The sequence below is a fragment of the Brachyistius frenatus genome, unplaced genomic scaffold, assembly GCF_029030835.1.
Source record: "Brachyistius frenatus isolate BFR_SWC_R1_liver_20210118 unplaced genomic scaffold, ASM2903083v1 Contig_100, whole genome shotgun sequence".
NCBI classification, from domain to species: Eukaryota; Metazoa; Chordata; class Actinopteri; family Embiotocidae; genus Brachyistius; species Brachyistius frenatus.
Window position 1 is genome coordinate 1,236,701 of NW_027210699.1, and position 22,895 is coordinate 1,259,595.

A 22,895-nucleotide genomic window follows, 5' to 3' on the forward strand; every position below is an offset into this window, starting at 1 on the left:
AGCTACCTACCATTTCCACCGAGGCGCTTTTTCCTTGTGATGAACGCCTGCAGCTTGACGAGGTGCTGAGTGTTTATTCTGCACTGAACGCTCAACGAGAGTTGAAAAATATTAGCACTGTGCTGGTCACGGTTACCAGCCGTCCATCACAGTGAGAGAGGGGCGGGACAAACGCGATTAACCACCCCTCAGACTAGCTGTGCAAACGCTGAGGCGTGGCGTGCGTTACCTGTCGATGCATCTAAAATATACAGGGGGGCGATCTGCAATCAGCTGTGTACTGTATCATCAAAGCAAAAACCCAGAGTAGACTGTAATTACATTACAATACTTCACCAAGTTAGGGGCGGAGCCTAATACGAGGCAAGTACCAGACAGCGTGGAAAACTGAAACTGTTAGCCACAGTCAGCGCAGCGAGGCTAGCTCTTGGCCTTCATGAAGAACCATCACCGGCCCGTTTAGCCCAACTGGCAGTGAGTTCATTTGAAATGAGCCGGGCCTTTAGCAGAATCGATCACTGATCAGAGCACAATGCACACCGGTTCCATCTCTGTCTCACTTGATTCCTACTTGCACTGACATCATGCCACATAGGCAATAACAACTTTGCAAGTTCAGGGCGTCGCCCCTGTCATAATGAAGACACTGGCAGACTGTGTTTAAACCGACATCTGGGTCTGATAACGTTTGATTAAATTAGGATTTATTAAAGCGTCTTCCTGTACAGGCCGAAGGCTTCTGGAAACCGGCCGACCCGATGTGACTGCAGTGTTTTGTCTCCGTCTCCTGCGGCTGCCGGCTGCCTTTGTCTGTTTTGGAGGTGCAGTCCATCTCAAACCAACCCAGCGCATGTGTGAAAACAAGATATTTACCGGTGTGTCCGTGAAACAAATCTGTTATTGCTTCAGGCCTGCTGTGCTCTGGCATTTCCTATCTGCACAGTGTTCCCTTTTCACCGTTACTTGAAGTGCAGGTTAACCGAGCTGTGTCATGTCAGTTTGCAGCAGGTTGAACAGTTGATCCTCTGCTGTGCTTTTTGGACGGCAGTGGTAAGCTGCTGGGCGGCTCTGTTTGATTGTGGGTGTGTATAACAAGTCAACTCGGAGGCTGTTCCAACACACTGGAGCTGAAAAACAGAAGTACAGTATACTTTTGTATTTACTCTTGGAATATGTGACAGGCCAACCCATTAGTCTGTTACTAATGTCACCCCTCCTGCTTCCTTGGTCACATCATCCCACGTCACATGACATTTACTTGCGTTTAAGTTACACGCTTTCAAAATGTGAAATTGTCACGCACGCACACGTGGCTATCTCACGTTTTGCTGAAGTGGAGTGACGTGTCTATTTCACGCTTTACCGTGATACTGGGTTGAACAGGCCTGAGCCAGAGAGCCTGACAGACCTTGTGGTCAATGTGGTGTTCAGCCAGTGGGAGCTTCATAAACCACCATATACATTGTCTAATAGTATATATAAAAACAATTTCTCACTTTCAACAATTTATATGTTGTCTTTATGAGTTTACATAATTTGCAAATCCTCACATTCTGCTTTTATTTATATTTTACACAGCGTTCCAACTTTTTTGGAAACGGAGTTGAATGTGTTCCACCAGTGGATCCATGCAACCTGAGCAGTTGTAGAACCATTTGGTAGACACCGTAGATGGGAAATAGAAAGCTATTTAAAATGTGTGCAATATTTCATGGTAGATTTCTTCTCTAAATGGATGATTTGTCAGGAAAAGCCACAGTTGGGCCGAGTGGTTTAAAATATAGACTTTTATACAAATTTCCATGGAGCATTGAGGTGGAAACAGCAACACGATCCCCCTCCTATCCATCTCCAGATCACAATCATATGGAGAGGACTACTGATGAGGGAATGTTCCTCAGAAATGAAATGGGATTATGAGCACACAGTAGGGTTTGTGCTTTTTGTTTAGCTCGTTTCTTTTGGCCAGCGGAGCTGTCGAGTGAAGCGCTGCCACTGACAACAGAGGAAGAGCCAAAAAACATCTCCGGGTCCCTCTGCCTGTAGATGTCAGGAGTTCATAGTGCTGTAAGAACAGCAAAGGCTTTACTGGGTTAGTTTGTGTTCCAGTTTCTGATGAAATAATAAAAGAGTCAGTAGACAGTCTTTGACCAGCAGATGTTCTCAGGCGGAGACAAACATCCGAAGCAGCCGTTTTTGTCGTCCTTCCCATCAGCTGCCGGTCCCTTGACCAGCTTGTGTCGCCGTTCACCTTCATCCTCTGTTGAGCTGCTCTCTTCACCCTCCTCCTCTTCGTTGTCACTTCTCTCGTCTCTGGTTAACTGTGGCACAAGCAGAGGAAGAGATACAGTAAATGTAAAGAATGAAAGCAGACGTGATGGGAGAACGGAGGTGTTCAGAAAATGCAACCAGCAGGGGGTGTAGCCGGCAGCCGAAGGCAGAGGGAACCAAAATGTCCACCTGGAGATGGATTTGAAACCTGAGCTGCTACAGACAACAATGAGCTGCAGGCTCACAATAAAACAATACAGTTATTTCTTTATTTCACTTGTTCACAGCCTTTCTACTCACGTTATCACAAAGATGTATTTGCTGTTAGTAAAAAAAAAGTGTATGTGTGTTATATTAACGTTAAGTTTTCTGCACTGAGTAGCTAAGTTGCTGTTTACAGAGCAGCTCATGGAAAAAGAGACAGACTGCATCCAAACAGACACAACCAGGTGTTGGGATTATATTCATGATCTGCTTTATTTCACAACAGACCAACATGGACAGACGATCGTTGACTGAGCAGACTTACTGTGCCGAACATGAACTTCTTGATCATGCAGAGAATGAGGTAGGCCCAGAATACGTGGAGGCAGAGAAGGATCACCAGCATGGCGTTGAAGAAGTAGTAGCCGAAGAAGGCTGGGTAGAAGAGAATAGGGTAAACCCAGGTACAGTGGATCAGCCTGGAAAAAAGGAAAACAGAAACAAGGTGTAAATATCTCCAGCTCGTGTCCTGAGATTATCATCATCATTGTCGTTTTATTGGTACCAAGAGAACAGTGTTAACGGTGTTTACAACATTTATTGAAAGTGTGGACTATAAAGGAGGCTCTGATACTATATCTATAAATACAGTATATCTATATATATAGATATCTATATCTTTATATATAGATATACTGTCAGACAAAACAAAGAGTATTTTCTCATGCTGATCATCTTCTCTCTCAGCTTTATATAATCCAGAGGTTCTCGAATGGGTTTCACTTCTCATCTGAAAGGCTCCTTCGGTCCCACGCTTGGCACAAGAGTCGTGTTAACGACTCCTTGATATGTGAATCGTTGACGTTCAGCATTCGTGTGAATAATCAGGTTCGCACACTGAAATTAAAAAAGTTCAACGACCCCCCCAAAGTTCAGTTAGAACTGAAGAAACATCTGGAATGAAAGGAGATCAAACGCCGTCGAGAAGCTCAATCAAGTCTGGTTTCCTTTAAATAACGCTTATAGATAGATGCTGTGTTCCAGATGTTGTACTCGTGTTCATGTTTTACTTGTGTTCCAGATGTTGTTCTTGTGTTCCAGGTGTTCTACTTGTGTTCCAGATGTTGTACTTGTGTTCCAGATGTTGTTCTTGTGTTCCAGATGTTGTACTTGTGTTCCAGATGTTGTTCTTGTGTTCCAGATGTTGTTCTTGTGTTCCAGATGTCGTTGTTGTGTTCCAGATGTTGTACTTGTGTTCCAGATGTTGTTCTTGTGTTCCAGATGTTGTACTTGTGTTCCAGATGTTGTTCTCGTGTTCCAGATGTTGTTATTGTGTTCCAGATGTTGTTCTTGTGTTCCAGATGTCGTTCTTGTGTTCCAGATGTTGTACTTGTGTTCCAGATGTTGTACTTGTGTTCCAGATGTTGTACTTGTGTTCCAGATGTTGTACTTGTGTTCCAGATATTGTGTTCCAGATGTTGTTATTGTGTTCCAGATGTTGTTCTTGTGTTCCAGATGTCGTTCTTGTGTTCCAGATGTTGTACTTGTGTTCCAGATGTTGTTCTTGTGTTCCAGATGTTGTACTTGTGTTCCAGATGTTGTACTTGTGTACTACCTCTCTCTACTCTGAGTCCATCAGTGTGTTCTCTCTGTCAGTACAGAACCATCAGAACACTATAAGTTCCAGGATGAATCACTCAGAACGCTCCAGAACAAGAAGTGTGAAACTCTGAACACTTTCCACCCTAAACGGTCGTCATCTTGGCTCCGTAGAGGAAGGGGGCGGGGCCACCGACGTAAAGGATTTTCAAATTAAAAGCGTGTGAGGAAGCTGCAGCTGTTCCTGAACACAAAGTGTGTCTTTTCCACTGCTGCTGCTGGACAGAAGAATCAGTGTGTTTATTGAGTGTTAAACAGAGGACACAAAAACATGTTGATTTCTGGGTAAAATAATTAAAGCTGCAGATATTTTGGAGGCTACTATGTTCACATGATGAGGTCATTTCCTGTCTGTATGATTTGAAACAACACTAGTCTGTCAAAACTCCTGCACTACACAGTAAGAGTCCTGACATGGAAGAGCATGGAAGTATATCATCAGGAACACAGCACTAGTCTCTAAAAAAATACTCCATTTATTGGTTCAATCTGTCTTAAAACCTGATCCTCATCCTATGTGAAGGTTTTAATAGTTACTTTGTGTTGAATCTGTATTAAGATTGAAAGTTGTGTAGTCATGAGAGTTGCGATTAGTTGGTCTAAATGCCTCGACCACCGGGACACACTGAAAGTTTTTCCAAAAAGTAAATGCAGAGGGAGAAGACATCATTTGTGATGATGACATCATCCACAGTAACACAGAGGTGAGTAGCAGTGGCAGCAGCAGGGAGAGGGAGGCTGTGGAAAAACTGCTGCATCAGTGGACGATGGTTGATTGCAGCTCATAGTGTGGCAATAATGAAACCACAGTGACTGAGGAAAACAGAGGAGGGGCTTATTTTACTGGTGTCTCTTCCAAAACAGTTGTGGAGGAACATCAGGCAGCCACAGCCGCAGAGATGCTCCCCCACCCATTCAAAATACAATAAAACAAAAATTACAAAAATAGTTTCCACTCCATTCACCAGTAGAGTAACAATAAACCATTGTGTTTCTAGCCAGAAGCATATTAACATGAACAGTATTGGTGCTACTGGTTTTAGGGACTCCAGTCACATTGACGTGTACAAACAGCAGAATGTATTTGTGAACTCATTGTTGGTCAATTTAGTCAAATCAAATGAAGGTTTAAATGGATGTCTTCACTTATATAAACAGGTGAACTAACAATCATTAAATATGGCTTCTTCAATATGTGATGAGTGACAAAAATAAGTAATACATTCAAAAGAAACTAATTTAACATATACAAATCTAAAAAGAAATTAATGTAAAAACATAATCTAATGGCAGATTTTGGACCCTATTGCCATTTAGCATACCTATGCATAAACATGAATACATTCAAACACACACACACACACACACACACACACACACACACACACACACACACACACACACACACACACACACACACACACACATTTATCAGCTTACCAACATGGAAAGATGATCAGCCGTGTTACCATAAACATGATGGCGAACAAAACAAAAAGAGTCTGGCAGGTTTTCTCCCATTTGGCGTAGTTGAACAGTTTGGCAGACTGAAAGAAAAAGATTCGTATTGTTAATCAACCACTCTTAAAGAACACAGATGGTATCATGGTGTAATGTAAACCAGGCAGGTGGTTTAACTACGTCGTTACTGGACACCACAATTTACATAAAACATCTAAATCTAGTGCCAAAGCAGGAACGAGTGAGTGTAAACATTTACATGAATAAACACGTGAAATAAAGCCTCAATACTGGCTGGTAACACAGGAGTCAACCCCTTTTTGATGCTGATGTTGCCACATATGCACTTATTGTCCTACCACTACAAATATTAACACTACTAATAATAATATAATACTATTTGACTCGAGACAGACTGGAGTAGAGTGAAGTAAGTTTTAACGACCACTATAAGATCTAAGTGATCTACTGGTCAGCATTGTGAATGGAGAACGTTTGTTCATGTCATTATACCATGTTTGAGGGCACAATAGCAAAATGATTGAATACATTTAGTTATTTATCTATTTGTTGATCATTTCAGACACTAATATGATGGTAAACAGTAAATGCATCGACGTATATAGTAAATATAGAGTGATTTTGGACAAAGCGACGCATCGTGCCCGCTGACTAACCTGTCTGTGATCTTTTAAAAGGATTATCATTGGCCAGCTGCATTCAAAATGGATAAAGGATCCATGTTTATCTCTCTTTTCTGTTTTATAAATCTTAAAATATATGTACTGTACCTCAGAATCTCTGTTGTTTGTATTGCAAAACAGCATCTATCTGAACAGGAACTGGTTGACAAGTGCTGCTCAGAGTTAAAAAAAAAAAAAAAAAAGTAATAAGCTTTGAAACCAGGAGAGAAAGATATATGTACTTACAGTGGGTACGGAAAGTATTCAGACCCCTTTAAATCTTTCACTCTTTGTTTCATTGCAGCCATTTGCTAAAATCAAAAAAGTTCATTTTATTTCTCATTAATGTACACTCAGCACCCCATCTTGACAGAAAAAAACAGAAATGTAGAAATTTGTGCAAATTTATTAAAAAAGAAAAACTGAAATATCACATGGTCATAAGTATTCAGACCCTTTGCTGTGACACTCATATTTAACTCACATGCTGTCCATTTCTTCTGATCCTCCTTGAGATGGTTCTACTCCTTCATTGGAGTCCAGCTGTGTTTAATTAAACTGATTGGACTTGATTAGGAAAGGCACACACCTGTCTATATAAGACCTTACAGCTCACAGTGCATGTCAGAGCAAATGAGAATCATGAGGTCGAAGGAACTGTCCAAGGAGCTCAGAGACAGAATTGTGGCAAGGCACAGATCTGGCCAAGGTTACAAAATCATTTCTGCAGCACTCAAGGTTCCTAAGAGCACAGTGGCCTCCATAATCCTTAAATGGAAGAAGTTCGGGACGACCAGAACTCTTCCTAGACCTGGCCGTCCGGCCAAACTGAGCAATCGTGGGAGAAGAGCCTTGGTGAGAGAGGTAAAGAAGAACCCAAAGATCACTGTGGCTGAGCTCCAGAGATGCAGTAGGGAGATGGGAGAAAGTTCCACAAAGTCAACTATCACTGCAGCCCTCCACCAGTCGGGGCTTTATGGCAGAGTGGCCCGACGGAAGCCTCTCCTCAGTGCAAGACATATGAAAGCCCGCATAGAGTTTGCTAAAAAACACATGAAGGACTCCCAGACTATCAGAAATAAGATTCTCTGGTCTGATGAGACCAAGATTGAACTTTTTGGCGTTAATTCTAAGCGGTATGTGTGGAGAAAACCAGGCACTGCTCATCACCTGCCCAATACAATCCCAACAGTGAAACATGGTGGTGGCAGCATCATGCTATGGGGGTGTTTTTCAGCTGCAGGGACAGGACGACCGGTTGCAATTGAAGGAAAGATGAATGCGGCCGAGTACAGAGATATCCTGGAAGAAAACCTCTTCCAGAGTGCTCTGGACCTCAGACTGGGCCGAAGGTTCACCTTCCAACAAGACAATGACCCTAAGCACACAGCTAAAATAACAAAGGAGTGGCTTCGGAACAACTCTGTGACCATTCTTGACTGGCCCAGCCAGAGCCCTGACCTAAACCCAATTGAGCATCTCTGGAGAGACCTGAAAATGGCTGTCCACCAACGTTCACCATCCAACCTGACGGAACTGGAGAGGATCTGCAAGGAAGAATGGCAGAGGATCCCCAAATCCAGGTGTGAAAAGCTTGCTGCATCATTCCCAAGAAGACTCATGGCTGTACGAGCTCAAAAGGGTGCTTCTACTCAATACTGAGCAAAGGGTCTGAATACTTATGACCATGTGATATTTCAGTTTTTCTTTTTTAATAAATTTGCACAAATTTCTACATTTCTGTTTTTTTCTGTCAAGATGGGGTGCTGAGTGTACATTAATGAGAAATAAAATGAACTTTTTTGATTTTAGCAAATGGCTGCAATGAAACAAAGAGTGACAAATTTAAAGGGGTCTGAATACTTTCCGTACCCACTGTATATGTACATGGAGTATATGCACTCCACGATATCAGCTGCTGTCTTTTACAGTCAGGCTATAAATTTCTCCTTCAACAATTCTTCTCTGAGAACGAATTAAATTGAATATCCACATTTAAGCAAATATATAATATTAAAGTTGCATTGTTCTCACTAACAACATACTGATTTTTATTGATTGGTAACCACAGCGCCAAGCTGTCTTTATGAGCCTCGGTGTTTCTGTCTTCACTGTTAATACATGGTGCAGTAATTTAGAAGTGTGGTTGGTGTCCAGTTACAGTATATTCCCCAGTTACCAAAAGTTAATATTTAGAACAAATCATAGCTCTTTATTTGACCTTAACGAGGGGTTTAAACAGCCTCACCGTACCTGTATTATAGCTTTTATTCACTGATAGCGTAGGAAGAAAAAAAATATATTAAAATTGTTGGCGGAGTCGTTGCCAAGTCACCCAGTATCAACATGCTGTCAGGTGATAGAGTTGTTTAAAGCAACTTATGGCTGTTAACTGACCTCCAGTAAGACATCCGAAGCATCGTGGACCAGCATGACCAGCGTTCCTACACGGATGTAGTTGACACACCAGGAAAATGATAAGAGGACCAGAGTGGCCAAGTGGTGGATGATTTGCTCCTTAAAGTCCTAAAAAAGGAAAACAAGTAAAAAAATTTAAAAAAAAATTAAAAACGCGTAACTTTCACACAAATAAGCAATAAACAATGAGAGAGTGCTGTTGCTGGACGTGTGATGGAGAATAAAGATGAAAAAAAAGCCGCACAGACTCTGCTCACTTCCAATTATTAAGGTAAAATAGCCTCAAACTAGAATTCCCGCCCAGCAGGTTACGCTCAAATTGTAGTTTACATGCATGTTTGTCCAAACTCATGTAGGTGTTGCTGCAAAGAAACAATAAGTTCTAAAACATGGAAGCTTTACATAAAACTTCAATCTTGACATCACAGAAGATCTAAACATTCACCACATTTTGTAGATGGTAATAACCTAATTCAGTGTCTGTCATAAATGGGAAATATTGTCACAATCTCCCCTTCTTCTTCTCCTCAATTATGGTTTAGAATAATAGACAGAGAAGAATGATAACCATTTAATCATATTAGATATTTGTGTGAAATTAATTAATTATTAAATTTAAGTTAAGTAAGGCCACAGACATGTTTTGACCACCAGATTTTACTCAGTTCATCCTTGAGTCCAAATGAATCTCAGTGTAAAATCTTAAGAAATTCCCTCGAGGCGTTCATGAAAAATGAAATTTCTTCAAGGCATTCCCGAGATATCACATTCACAAGAATGGGAAAGATGTGAGGTGACAGTGACTATTCACACATCCTCTCTGAAGGGCGGACCAATCAGAGACCAGTGTCGGTGTTTAACCGCGTTTGTCCCGCCCCTCCTTCACTGTGATTGGACGGCTGGTGACAGTGTCGATTGCAGTGCTGAAACTTTCCAACTTTTGCTGACCGGAAAAAAAACACCGAACGTTAAGCGCAGAATAAACGGTCAGCACCTCGTCATGTAGCTAGCGTTCATTAAAACAATTTCATAAACATTCTGTACTCAGGAAAAAATACTTTGGTGGACACGGGCCGTCGGTAGTTGCAGCGGTGGCAGAGTGTCGGCCCGTTTTGGTTAAATGAACCAGAGGTCGACGCCTACGATGGAACGACGGCAAACAGTTCTCTATGGAGCGGAACCAGACCCACATAAACACCATGGATCTGGGTCTGGTTCGTATAGGCGAGGAGGGACCATCCCAACTCACTAAATGAGTTGTTTATATCTGGGATAATGTGACAGTTAAATGTCACCTTACATACGCGTTACATGCGTTTCTAACTATTTTGCACTGAAGTTGTTTTAAATTCAAAATAACAGACTTAAATAACAATAGAAGGTTCTCAACTTCATACTTATTCTGAGAAAACGCTCAACAAACTACATAAGAACGAAATTAAAAAAAAAACGAAAACAAGCAGAAAGGTGTAAACATGAGGAGCATAGGAGATTGAAGTAGGTGGAAGTTTCTGACTTTGACAACAAGTACTCACCTTCCTCTTCACATCAAAGGCGACACTAAAGAGAAGACTTTCATAAAAGCTCATCTCCAGGATGTAGTACCAGTACTGAGACTCCAGCATGGACTGCAGACACACACACACACACACACACAACACACACACACAGAGAGAGAGAGAGAGAGAGAGAGAGAGAGAGAAGGACAGCATGTAACATGAAACTTTAGTTCATCTCAGTCTCACAAACAAAAGGTTTTTCCCACAAGGCTCTGCTCTTTTGTCCTTCAGGAACTGTAGAAGTGCTTATTGTTCACTCTGCCATGTCATCTCCCACACAGCAGACTGCAGCCAGTACACGAGTCACATTCACTTTCCTACCACTCATAAAAACTAGAGCACAGTTCTGTTTCTAAATAAAGTGACAATTATCAAGCTTTATTAAAAGGACAAGGCTGTTGTGTGTTGTTTATTTAGACAAATACTTCTACTATTTGGTGATGCGAAACTTATGTTGGTACTCAAGACTTGATAATTCATTATAAAAGGCACATTTGTCCATTTGGCCACATGTGAAGCTAAAAACTCAAGTGGTTCATGCAAAAACTGTAGTTTGATGTGAGATCTATTGACATTATTTATACTTGCAAAAAAACACCCTGAAAAGCAATTGTGTTAATAAGTGAGTTTTACAAAATAAGTCACTCACAGAATCAGTTTCTGACTGACAACTGATTCTGAAGTGACGTCCGCACCAGAGACTGATACAATGTCAGTCTCTGATGCGGACGTCACTTCTTACACAATGTAAGATGATGATTCAGAGTACAGAATGTTTGATTGCTTCCCCTGTCCTCTCATCGCTCCTGCTGATTGGCTGTAAATAAACCTCAGCAGTGATCTGTGATGTGGTGTCGCTGCTGCAGAGAACACTCTTACTTCCTATTTGGGGAAGATATTGTGTTTGTATTTTCACCCGCTCAATTAACCAACAACAATATTTGTGGCTTTAGAAAGCAGCCAAACACACACACACACACACACACACACACACACACACACATCTCAAATTTCTCCAAGGCGATTTGTGTTTTTTCACTTTAATATCCAACTTTCATTTGCTGCAGACTGAAGTGTTATTGGAAAGCAATTTCTGCAAAAGCTGTTTTAAAATGCTTGCGGGGGCCGTGACTACTGTTTCACTATCTGTGGATGGTTTTTTCACATTCAAATGAATTAAAGAAAGCAGGAGAAAGATGTAAAAGTATGACAGAGATGCTGCACTGACTCCATGATCAAAGCTGGGACTGTTGGAGGAGCTCGTAGACCTCGTGGAATGAGTTCAACTAAAAACACGAACGGTACTGAATTACATTTCCTGGTGCTGACATGAAGATTATCGGGTATAACGACAGTAAACAACAAACCTGCTTTGGAAAATCTGTCCAGACTTCCTTAGTGTCATGAAGCCACTCTTTCTGTAAAAAAAAAAAAAAAAAAGGGGTTTTCACTTTTTGTTAGGAATGCAGAAGTAGAAGAATGGTGAACAGAACAACCGTCATAAAACATGAAGAGTGACAGAAACAAGCCAAGTGGCTTTAAAGTGACAAAATTAACCACGCGTGTCTTCGGTTACTTTTTACAATAAAAGCTTCTGACTCTGGCTGAGATGGACTCATGTTCAGATTATTAGAAGCCACTCACATCATACAGTGCGACCACTCCTCCTCCAAACGCACACAGATAGAAGACAAACCTCCAACTGTGGGAAGCAGAGAGGAGACGTGTACAGACTCTGGCTGCTGGAGGTATTCTACAAATATTACTATCACAAACACACACTCGCAGACACACACACACACACACACACACACACACACACACACACACACACACACACACACACACACACACACACACACACACACACACACACACACACACACACACACACACACACACACACACAGAGTAGTGACCTGGCCTCTCTGAACTTCTTCAGCACTCCGGGACGGTCGTGTCTGCGTCTTCTTCTGAACCAGCGCTCCACTTGTCTCACTGACAAACTGCTTTTCTTGGACAGCCCATCAATGTCAGCCTGAACACACACACACACACACACACGCACACACGCACACACACGCACGCACACACGCACACACACACACACACACACGCACGCACACGCACGCACGCGCACACGCACGCACACACACACAACACAGAACACACATACACACACATTCTGTATTTTACTGTATTTGCTTGCATTAACTTTAACTTCTTTGATTCATTTAATCTGAATCTTAGATTGATTAAAATGAGTGTGTATGTCAGGAACATCCTCGGGCCTCCTTCTCAGAAACGGACCCTCGATGTTTAATGGAAAAAAAAAATGGTTTTGAATACTGTCAACAATGAGGTTTGTGATTTAACCAAAGTAACCAGGAGAATAATTTGGAAAGAGGCGATATGATGTGGCTGTTGAGTTTTTGAGGTTTTGGTGTCATTGAAAAATGTGAAATGTAATACCATTTAGCATCATTTCAAGACATACAAATATCATGTTACTGATGTTATCTATCACTATTACACAATTGAAGGTCTGTGGCTAGATAGGATCATTTTAAAATGCTGTTGGCTAAAGATGCTCCAGATGTCTACCTCCTTCAAGTGTGTGAAGCGATATGATTATTATATTATTTTTGGATTTGTCAGATGGCCAAAGTTGTAGCTCCAACCAATTTGTCTGACCTAAAAACAACACAGATCAACATGATGACATCTCAACGATCACATTAATTTGTGGGACTCATTTGAGTGTGTCTTTGTTTACTTGAGCAGGATTTCTACATCGAGTGGTGTAGTAGAGTTCCAGGATGGGAACGTCTTCTGCTTTCTGAAGGACAGTCTGCTTGATTCCAACAGAGACTGCAAACGGTGTCGCAATCCATCTGGAACACAGTGAAGACACCCAGTGGAGGACATGCAGCAAATCATGGATAAGATGCCATTATAGAGAGCACACATTCATTTACATAAAACATACTAAATAAGTACAGGATAAGTTATCAGTTTCATCACAGCGTGACTTTCCTAAAAGATAAGAACGAATCTGCAATCAAACCTGAAATGGATGTGTAATCTTTAAGGTGTTCAACTGAGATCTTCCTGTGGTGTGTTGCATACTAGTCATAGAACAAGGATAGATTATCCAGCCGCAGCTTCAGGCAGTGAATTATAATTGGACCGGACCAACAGGCTACTCTAACTGGGATCAGAAGGAAGGCAGAACTTATAGCCAGGCAGTACCTCCAAGTCAAGTTTCCACTATAGGTGGGCGGGGCATAGTGTTAATCAGATCCACCGCTCACTCCTCCCCAGCTCATCCAAATATGGACATTTCTGGCTCCAAAAACAGAAAGATGGCAAAGACCGAAACGGCAAACTCTCGATGGCAGCTCACAAACCACTTGTCATATGTTTAAGAATGGGACTCAGTTGCACAATTCAACACAAAACAGTTCAGGAATAATTCTTTACTGTCCGGACCAGGCAAAGCACAAACAGCACTATAAAGTTCAATCTTAGAAAGTCAAAATCAGGTAAAGATCCAGGAAGGACGTGATTATAAAGGACGGAAGCTCCATCTGTCCGTGAGGCTGGTACACGAACGGAGGCCCTCCGAGAGGGAAAGACAAAAGGAGGATGTAGAAAACAAACTCGGGTAAATACACCAGGACTCACAAAATACAAGGAATTCACATGAACAAGGAGCGGACACCACGGATGACGCAGACTTCATATACAGGAGGGCAGGAAGATAATTAAACACAGGTGGAGACAATCACAGAGGAGGAAAGAGACGAGGTAAAAACAACAGAAAAAAGACACAAGGAAATGAACATGAGAACTTTAAAAGAATACGAGATGTCAACCGAATGACAAGGAAAACACAGAAAGACAACTAAACAATAAGAACTGGAAAAAAGGAATAAGACAAAACTAAACAAGAATAAACTTGTGACACTAACGGGTGAATCACGTCTCGCTGCCGCCAACTCGCTCCTCCTGGCTTCGTCTAACGACGGTCACTTCTGACTCCAAAACAAGAAAGAACTCGAGGCTCGAAAACAGAACTTCCGAAATCAGTGGGTGACGTCACGGTTGGTGGGAATATCTGGAATAGTCCTCCTTATGGATGGATGGATGGATGGATGGATGGATGGATGGATGGATGGATGGATGGATGGATGGATGGATGGATGATGGATGGATGGATGGATGGATGGATGGTGGCTGATGGATGGTGGATGATGGATGGATGATGGATGGTGGATGATGGATGGATGGATGGATGGATGGATGGATGGATGGATGGATGGATGGATGGATGGATGGATGGATGGATGGATGGATGGATGGATGGATGATGGATGGATGGATGGATGGATGGATGGATGGATGGATGGATGGATGGATGGATGGATGGATGGATGGATGGATGGATGGATGGATGATGGATGGATGGATGGATGGATGGATGGATGGATGGATGGATGGATGGATGGATGGATGGATGGATGGATGGATGGATGGATGGATGGATGGATGGCTTTATTTATTTATTTATACAGTAGTGTGCATCAGGCCAAAAAAGGTTTTCAATCTCAAACTGAAAGGGACATTGTTTTGCTACAGCAGCATATACAGGGAAAAGCAATACAAATGACAGAATAAAAAATAGAGATAGTAAAAACTACTAAATATAAAAAATGCACATTATATACAAATACAAATAGAATAATATTAAATTAAATTACACAACAGTGTAACGAATTAAACAAACAAACAAACAACAGTGCAACGGTGTTATTGATGTGTGATGGATTTGGAGGTGAGCTATTGAATGTTTTATATATATATATATATATATATATATATATCAAAAAGGTATCTGTCCTTTGCAAAGCAATAAGTATATTCCCCTCCTGCTGATACAGCTGCAGCAAACCACAATAATTGTCAAATATATATTTGTGACGAATATGTTGTTATCTTGTAGTCAGTTTTACCTAAAACCTTTTTAGTGTGATGCAATTTTAACTCCATGAATGTCAAATAATTCACACTTTTAAGTGTTGACTGTTAACATTATGAAAGAGTTTCACATTCAAGCAACTCAAGGTTAAAGTAAATTTACTCTTCATGGGAGTCGAGTTTTAACTGCCAAAGAGTTCAAGTTCAACTCCTGAAAAGAGTTAAAAGATCAACTTCTAGAAAAGAGTTAATAGATCAACTTCTAGAAAAGAGTTAATAGATCAACTTCTAGAAAAGAGTTAATAGATCAACTTCTAGAAAAGAGTTGAAAGATCAACTTCTAGAAAAGAGTTAACAGATCAACTTATAGAAAAGAGTTAATAGATCAACTTCTAGAAAAGAGTTGAAAGATCAACTTCTAGAAAAGAGTTAAAAGATCAACTTATAGAAAAAAGGTAAAATATCAACTTTTAGAAGAGTTAAAATATCAACTTCTAGAAAAGAGTTAAAATATCAACTTCTAGAAAGAATGTAAAATATAAACTTTTAGAAGAGTTAAAAGATCAACTTCTAGAAAAGAGTTACAATACCAACTTCTAGAAAAGAGTTAAAAGATCAACTTCCAGAAAAGAGTTAAAAGATCAACTTCTAGAAAAGAGTTGAAAGATCAACTTCTAGAAAAGAGTTAAAAGATCAACTTCCAGAAAAGAGTTAACAGATCAACTTCTAGAAAAGAGTTGAAAGATCAACTTCTAGAAAAGAGTTGAAAGATCAACTTCTAGAAAAGAGTTAAAAGATCAACTTCTAGAAAAAAGGTAAAATATCAACTTTTAGAAGAGTTAAAATATCAACTTCTAGAAAAGAGTTAAAATATCAACTTCTAGAAAGAATGTAAAATATAAACTTTTAGAAGAGTTAAAAGATCAACTTCTAGAAAAGAGTTACAATACCAACTTCTAGAAAAGAGTTAAAAGATCAACTTCCAGTAAAGAGTTAAAAGATCAACTTCCAGAAAAGAGTTTTTAAAAAAAAGATCAATTTCTAGAAAAGAGTTAACAGATCAACTTCTAGAAAAGAGTTCAAAGATCAACTTCTAGAAAAGAGTTAAAAGATCAACTTCTTGAAAAAAGGTAAAATATAAACTTTTAGAAGAGTTAAAAGATCAACTTCTAGAAAAGAGTTACAATATCAACTTCTAGAAAAGAGTTAAAAGATCAACTTCTAGAAAAGAGTTACAATATCAACTTCCAGAAAAGAGTTAAAAGATCAACTTCCAGAAAAGTTTTTTTTTTTTTTTAAAAAGATCAATTTCTAGAAAAGAGTTAACAGATCAACTTCTAGAAAAGAGTTAAAAGATCAACTTCTAGAAAAGAGTTCCTTCCACTCTGCTTCAGAGTGAATTTGATGGTCTCACATGTAACAAAGCAAAAACAGTTGATTTGAACTCAGAGAGTTTATTCCAAAGACGTGAATTTGCTGTGTACCTTTCAAACAGGTATCTGATGAGCAGAAAGACAAAGGCATAGGGGACAGTGATGTAGAGGTGGGACGCTCTGGCGTAGACCCGACCCTCCTTGTCCTCCAGGTCGGCCCACGTCAGGTCTCCGGGAAGCCACAATCTGTCCCACCAGAACAACTCATGCAGGGCGTCCAACATCCCTCCTCCCTGACGAAGGTTGTGAAAACATAAGTGGGGATAACATTATAGCAACTAACAACAGACATGTAACACTGTCTGTAAGATGTGGAAGTAGAGGAAGATGATATGACTGACGGTTCACAACAAAAAGGTAACAAGCTGATCTTCAAGGAAACAGTCTGTTTGTCACTTTGGCTCAATTCCATCTGGAAATTCCTCTAAATGTTGTCTTGGACGTTGGTTTCACCAGTAATATGAACTTATCGGTGCCAGATTTAAGTGCTGTTCAGAAAAAAAAAAGCATCTACAAGAACAGAAAGTGACTTAACCAAAGGTTTTGGATACACCAGACGTAAAATAGGTAACTCTGATGCCAAAGATGAAATATCTGGCCATTCTGCTGACTCAGCAATTAAAGAGCATGTTAGGTATCTGCTGACATCCTGACAAACAGAGATTGTTGTATTCTCTGGATGAGCAGACACTAAATCCTAAATGCACACGGATACACAGAAATCACTCATTTCTACGGTTATAATTACCTACATAATAGATTAATTAATTACCTTTTGGTTAATTCAAACTAATTAAAATACTGAGAAATGTTTTGTGTGGTGGATTTCTTTAAACTTGTCTACACTTTAACGAAGACCAATGACTTCAGTCAGTTTAGTTTGCTAGTTATAAGTTGTGACTTTTTCTTTTTCACACTCACAGGCAGATCAATACAGCAGAAAACTGGAATCCAGACAAACAAACAATGAGAGATTGTGTTGAACCCCAAAAAACAAGCGGGTGCTTTTTTTTTTTAATAACAAAGATGTCAAATTTCATAAAGAGCCTGAAACAAGCCGACTGCAGGCACCGATGTTACAGTTACTGTCGTGTATACATGAAGGTCCACCTACTAAGCAAATATTGACTTATTGATCCCCTCCCTTATTCTCAGATCACTCACACACCTTTTTTCAACAGCCCTCTCTCTCGCTCAAACACACAGAAAGAGAGAGAGACGATGAGAACGAGGCAACGAGAGGAAAACACTGCAAAAGCCGACAATGAACAGAATAACAGCTGAGAGCTTTTGGGGTTCGACTCAATCTGTCGTTGTTGGTTCGTTTGTCTGGAGTCCAATCATCTTCTGTATTGTTCTTTCTGCAAAATTATACACACTGAAAACGAAACAATCACACCATTTCCAAGCAAACTAGCCAACCAAGCAAAGTAAAAGTGTAAAACTGGTGTTCCTGAACAGTGAAACATGTTTCTGGAGTAAAAACAGAACCGCATCACATCCTGCAGAGAAAGCTTTATTAGCAGGCATAGTTTACTGAGCTGGGACTTGTGAATATTATATGTAAGTTAATATATGCAACCTGTAAATATAGTTAATATATAAGGGAATACTGTGCCAGAATTATCTTTTTTGTAAATGATGCTCTAGTTATCTACTAATAACTACAATGGTGGGCTCATTACAGTTAACATGACTCAAAAACAGACACAACACAATATCCAGGCTGATATATTTGAGATGCATCAAAAAAATGTTTTAGTTTTTTTTTACTTCAGTTTGGATGTTGGGGCTCCTTTTCTGTTCTGATAGAGAAATTATGAAATTATGAGAAAGTGTCAGCATCATCTTTTTCACTCCTCCAGTTCATGTCAGTGTTTATATGGCTGACACATCAACTTCTCACTGCTGAAACATGCTTTGTTGACAGCTTCACTAGTGGCATAAACACAGCTGCATTATGTTTATAATCACAACAGATTTTTGCAACCTTTCATGTGACACCAGCACACTGTTGAGGAGACTGTGCATTATGATCCCCAAACCGATGGAGGGCTTTTTCCTACCACATTACAATCTCAGTATTCCCAGTGAAACCCACGGAGGATTCACTCTTTAATCGCTGACAATAACTTCAACAACTTAACATAAAACTTTAAGATGCAGAGTAAAAGCACAATATTGTGGAAAGTCTTAAATTGAAACATTAGAATAACTTTAAACTAAAGAAGAATAAAAACCATGAAGTCCCCTCTACAGAAAGCTCAAAGGCCTGTTTTTCATCCAAGCGAACGGTCCAAACTCCTCCTGGACTTGTCCGTTAGCTGTTTACATTGTCCTTCCAGTGACACTAACGGAGACTTGTCTCCAGTCACAGTACCTGCCCTTCTACCTTTACGTAGCCGCGGGCCCTCCAAAGGTTTCCCAGCTCGCACATTTTTGAACGTGTCAAACATCTTAAACAGCTCATCTTAACGCAAACATTTTGATTTCATGGTGGGCAGACCGCAACAATTTGGATCTGGCCGGAAATGTTGTGTTGCTCATCCTGAGAACAGAGTTCATTCAACCTAAATCAGCCATGACAAAGCAAACATCACGGACTTTAGGATGCCTTTGGATCAAACAGCTGCCCCCTTCAGGCCGACAGGCAGCACAATTTTTTTTTCCACAGAATAGAAATAAAAAGAACGTTGACCTGTCACTCAGATTGTGACCAACAACAGGCAGACGGGCTTTCACGCTCCAAGGTCACACTAAAACAAAGCCTTACCTTTCCACGGTCAACCACAACGAGCAGGTCGGGGCAGTTGCTTCCACACCAGCTGACTGCTTGTGTTTGCTGTGGGGAAAAAAAGAAACAGTAAAGTCCCCTATGCCCCCCCCCCCTCCGCCCCCCTCAACCTCCTCCCTCCCTCCTTCCCCCCTCCACCAACCAACCAGCCACTGTCTTTGTTTGACATTCTTTAGAGTCACACCCAACTCAGACACAATTACCTGGGAAAGGTTGGTTTTTTTCTTCCATCCAGGAAGTAGAGGGAGGAAAGTGGATTGTCACAACACACCCTCAGGAGATCTAATAACCTTGTTTGTACTGTGTTCCTGATAAAGTTCAGAGAAGAACCTCCCATGAACAGAGGCAACTGGTAATTCATGTTGAATTTTATAAACAATGCAAAATGTACAAAATGCATTTCTTTAATAGGAAAGAAGTATATAAGCAAACAGCATAAAAAATGTTTTTACTCATAAACTGACTATTAAACTGTTATTTAGCTGATAAACTTCCCTTAGTATGTTCAGCTTTTAAAGCAAAGATACTTCAAATGTTCTGATGCAAACAAGCAAACAACCACTTTCATAAGATATTTTTTGCCTTTTCAACTCATAATTTATGATCCTGTCATTTCCACCAGGCTGATAACATTTACGCTACTTTACTTATAAACTGACATCAGCTTAAAGCAGGTTTACAAAGAGCTCCATCTGTATGTGGTTTAGGGTGTGTGTGTGTGTGTGTGTGTGTGTGTGTGTGTGTGTGTGTGTGTGTGTGTGTGTGTGTGTGTGTGTGTGTGTGTACTGACACAGCAAACAGTGTACAGGTACTCAACGTCTCGTTAAATCAATAAAGCCCTTTGATGGAAATCTTAATGAATGATTAACATGACAGCAACATGGAAAGGTACCTGGAAAGTTCTTCTCAGAATCAAACAGAACCGGACCAGAATTTTTCAAATTTAAAGGTCCACAAATGAGATCCACAAATCTGTCTGCTGATCATCAACATACATTCTTGTTTTCAGTGAAGCCATCAATGGTTTTGTCTGTCTCATCTTACAAGTACATATCAGGATCATATCAGGTGGAAACTAATGAGATTCTCTCAAGCCATAAAAACATAACCTGCGATGTCCTCCAATGAAGTCCCGGTGTCATTATTCTCAATAAGAGCAATAAGAACATGAATTTGGGGAAAACCAAGGCCAGTCAATAGGAATGGACTGAGGAAACATCCTCACGTCATAAGAACTCTGCTGCCACCTGCTGTCATCATAAGATAGCTTCAGATAATATTAAAAAAAAAAAAAAACCTTAAAACTCCTCGAAAAAGATATATTAAATTTTGCATTATGAAAGAGGAGACATTCATACATTCGTGTAGGAATTCAATACTCCACACTTACGGAGAAAAATATAACTGGAGTGCTGTTATAACAAACCAAGTGATGAATATTTCTGACGATGTGATGAATGTCTCTGAAAGTAAAAACAGGAAATTGGCATCAAATAGGAGACCAGTGTGAAAATTAGAAGAGCAAATTTAGCAATTGACACTCAACAAAAATATAAGTGCAACACTTCTGTTTTCGCTCCTATTTTCCACGAGTTTAAGAAAAAGATCTAAAACTTCTTTTATGTACATTTTGCTAAAAAAAAATTCACAAATTTGTTAAAATCCATCTCAGTGAGCATCTCACGTTCGCCTGGAGAATCTGGTCACCTGACCGGTGGCTGATTAAACAGCCTGATCATTGCACATAGTGTTCCTCGGACCGGTCACAATAAAATGTGCTGTTTTACACACCGTTGAGAGGTAATTGTCTCCGGTGACCAAAGTCAAATGCATTTCTGCGGTCAGAGTGGGCGACGCGCCATCCAATTTGAAACTGATGACGAAGATTGAACAGAAACACAATGAGATTGTTATTCACATCGGAGGTGGAATTGGTGCAGAACAATGTTGGACCTCAAAGTTTTCTCTCGACCGCTGCCCAAGTTGACCAGTGATGACATGTTTAAATGTATGCTACTAATTTAATAGAACAAAAAACAGACAAATAAATGCAGACTATTATATATCAGATCTCTCGTCAAAATCTCTCTTAGTAAGTGATTTGATAACTGACTGTTAGTCTCTCACACCCAAACTGGAAAACACAAAAACCGATAGTCTTTGTTGTTGTTTATCGCCCACATCCCCTTTACTCCGAGTTCCTAACTGAATTCTGACTCTTTATCTGATTTAGTGCCGAGTTCAGATAAAGTGATGATAGTGAGTGACTTTAACACTCGATCTCGATGTTAATAAACCCCCTCACTGTTATAATCACACCCTCCATCTGACAAACGGCAGAGAAATTGAACATTTATTAGTATTTCCTCAAAACTTTTTTTTTTTTTTGGACCATTTTTTTTAATAACATTTGAATTTTGAATATTGGACGACAGCATTTGGGATACAAATCCTTTACAGTAGATGTCTGTCTGATAATGCTGTGGCCTAATTTTAACGAAGCAGTTTCATTACTACCTCAACACGAGGGGATTACCTCGTCGCCAACACTGCAGCCTCTCTGAAGAAGACGGTGATGAACCAGAGGAGGCCGTCTCCTCGGCACAATTCAGACACGCTCCTTAAAGCAGCAATGAAAGAAAGTGGTGTTCCACCATTTAAAAGAGCTTCACCTGGCCTCGAAGGATAGTCTCATAACGTATAAGAAAGTCCTGTGTGAGGCCAGAACTGCATATTATTCATCCTTATTGGGGAAAACAAGAACAAGCACAGGTTTCTTGTCAGAGTCGCAGCTCTAATGAGCCTCATTAGCTCGCAACAGTAATGACTTCTTGAGCTTCTTTACTAATAAAATTGTTACTATCAGGGAAAACTTTGTCCGCGGGACCAGATTTATATTCAGGCTAGTTCTGTGCTGTTGAGCTCACTAATATAGACTTCATCTAAATCATCAGCCTGCCTCTTAGATCCCGTCCCAACAAGACTGCTCAAGGATGTTTTCGCCCCAACTAGCACTTCCATATTAGATTAGATCAATTCATCATTTTCAACCAGCTATGTACCGCAGGCTTTTAAAGTGGCTGTAATTAAACCTTTACTTAAAAAGTCGACTCTTGATCAGCTGTTTTTGGAAACTACAGACCAATTTCCAACCTGACGTTTATTTCCAAAATCCTTGAAAAAGTTGTTGCAAATCAACTTTGTGATCATTTACAAAGGAATGATCTGTTTGAAGATTTTCAGTCAGGCTTTAGAGTTCATCATAGCACAGAAACAGCTCTGGTGAAAGTTACTAAGAACCTTTTATTAGCCTCAGATAATGGACTCGTCTCTGTACTTGTTCTTCTGGACCTCAGTGCTGCTTTTGACACGATTGATCATACGATCTTATTACAGAGATTAGAAGATGTTACGAGGATTAAAGGAACTGCAT

General features: G+C 40.2%; 1 protein-coding gene across 1 annotated transcript; it reads right to left on the reverse strand.

The window, feature by feature from the left end:
• Window positions 1-686: 686 nt before the first annotated feature.
• On the reverse strand, window positions 687-19,492 carry cers3a (ceramide synthase 3a). Its single transcript, XM_069711477.1, has 11 exons — window positions 19,442-19,492; window positions 16,720-16,901; window positions 13,032-13,149; window positions 12,175-12,293; window positions 11,900-11,957; window positions 11,623-11,673; window positions 10,232-10,324; window positions 8,676-8,804; window positions 5,575-5,681; window positions 2,801-2,954; window positions 687-2,321 (listed from the first exon to the last, which is right to left on the reverse strand). Exons 2-11 carry the CDS (start codon window positions 16,890-16,892, stop codon window positions 2,133-2,135), a joined length of 1,191 nt encoding a protein of 396 aa, XP_069567578.1. The 5' UTR covers window positions 16,893-16,901; window positions 19,442-19,492; the 3' UTR covers window positions 687-2,132.
• Window positions 19,493-22,895: the final 3,403 nt, after the last annotated feature.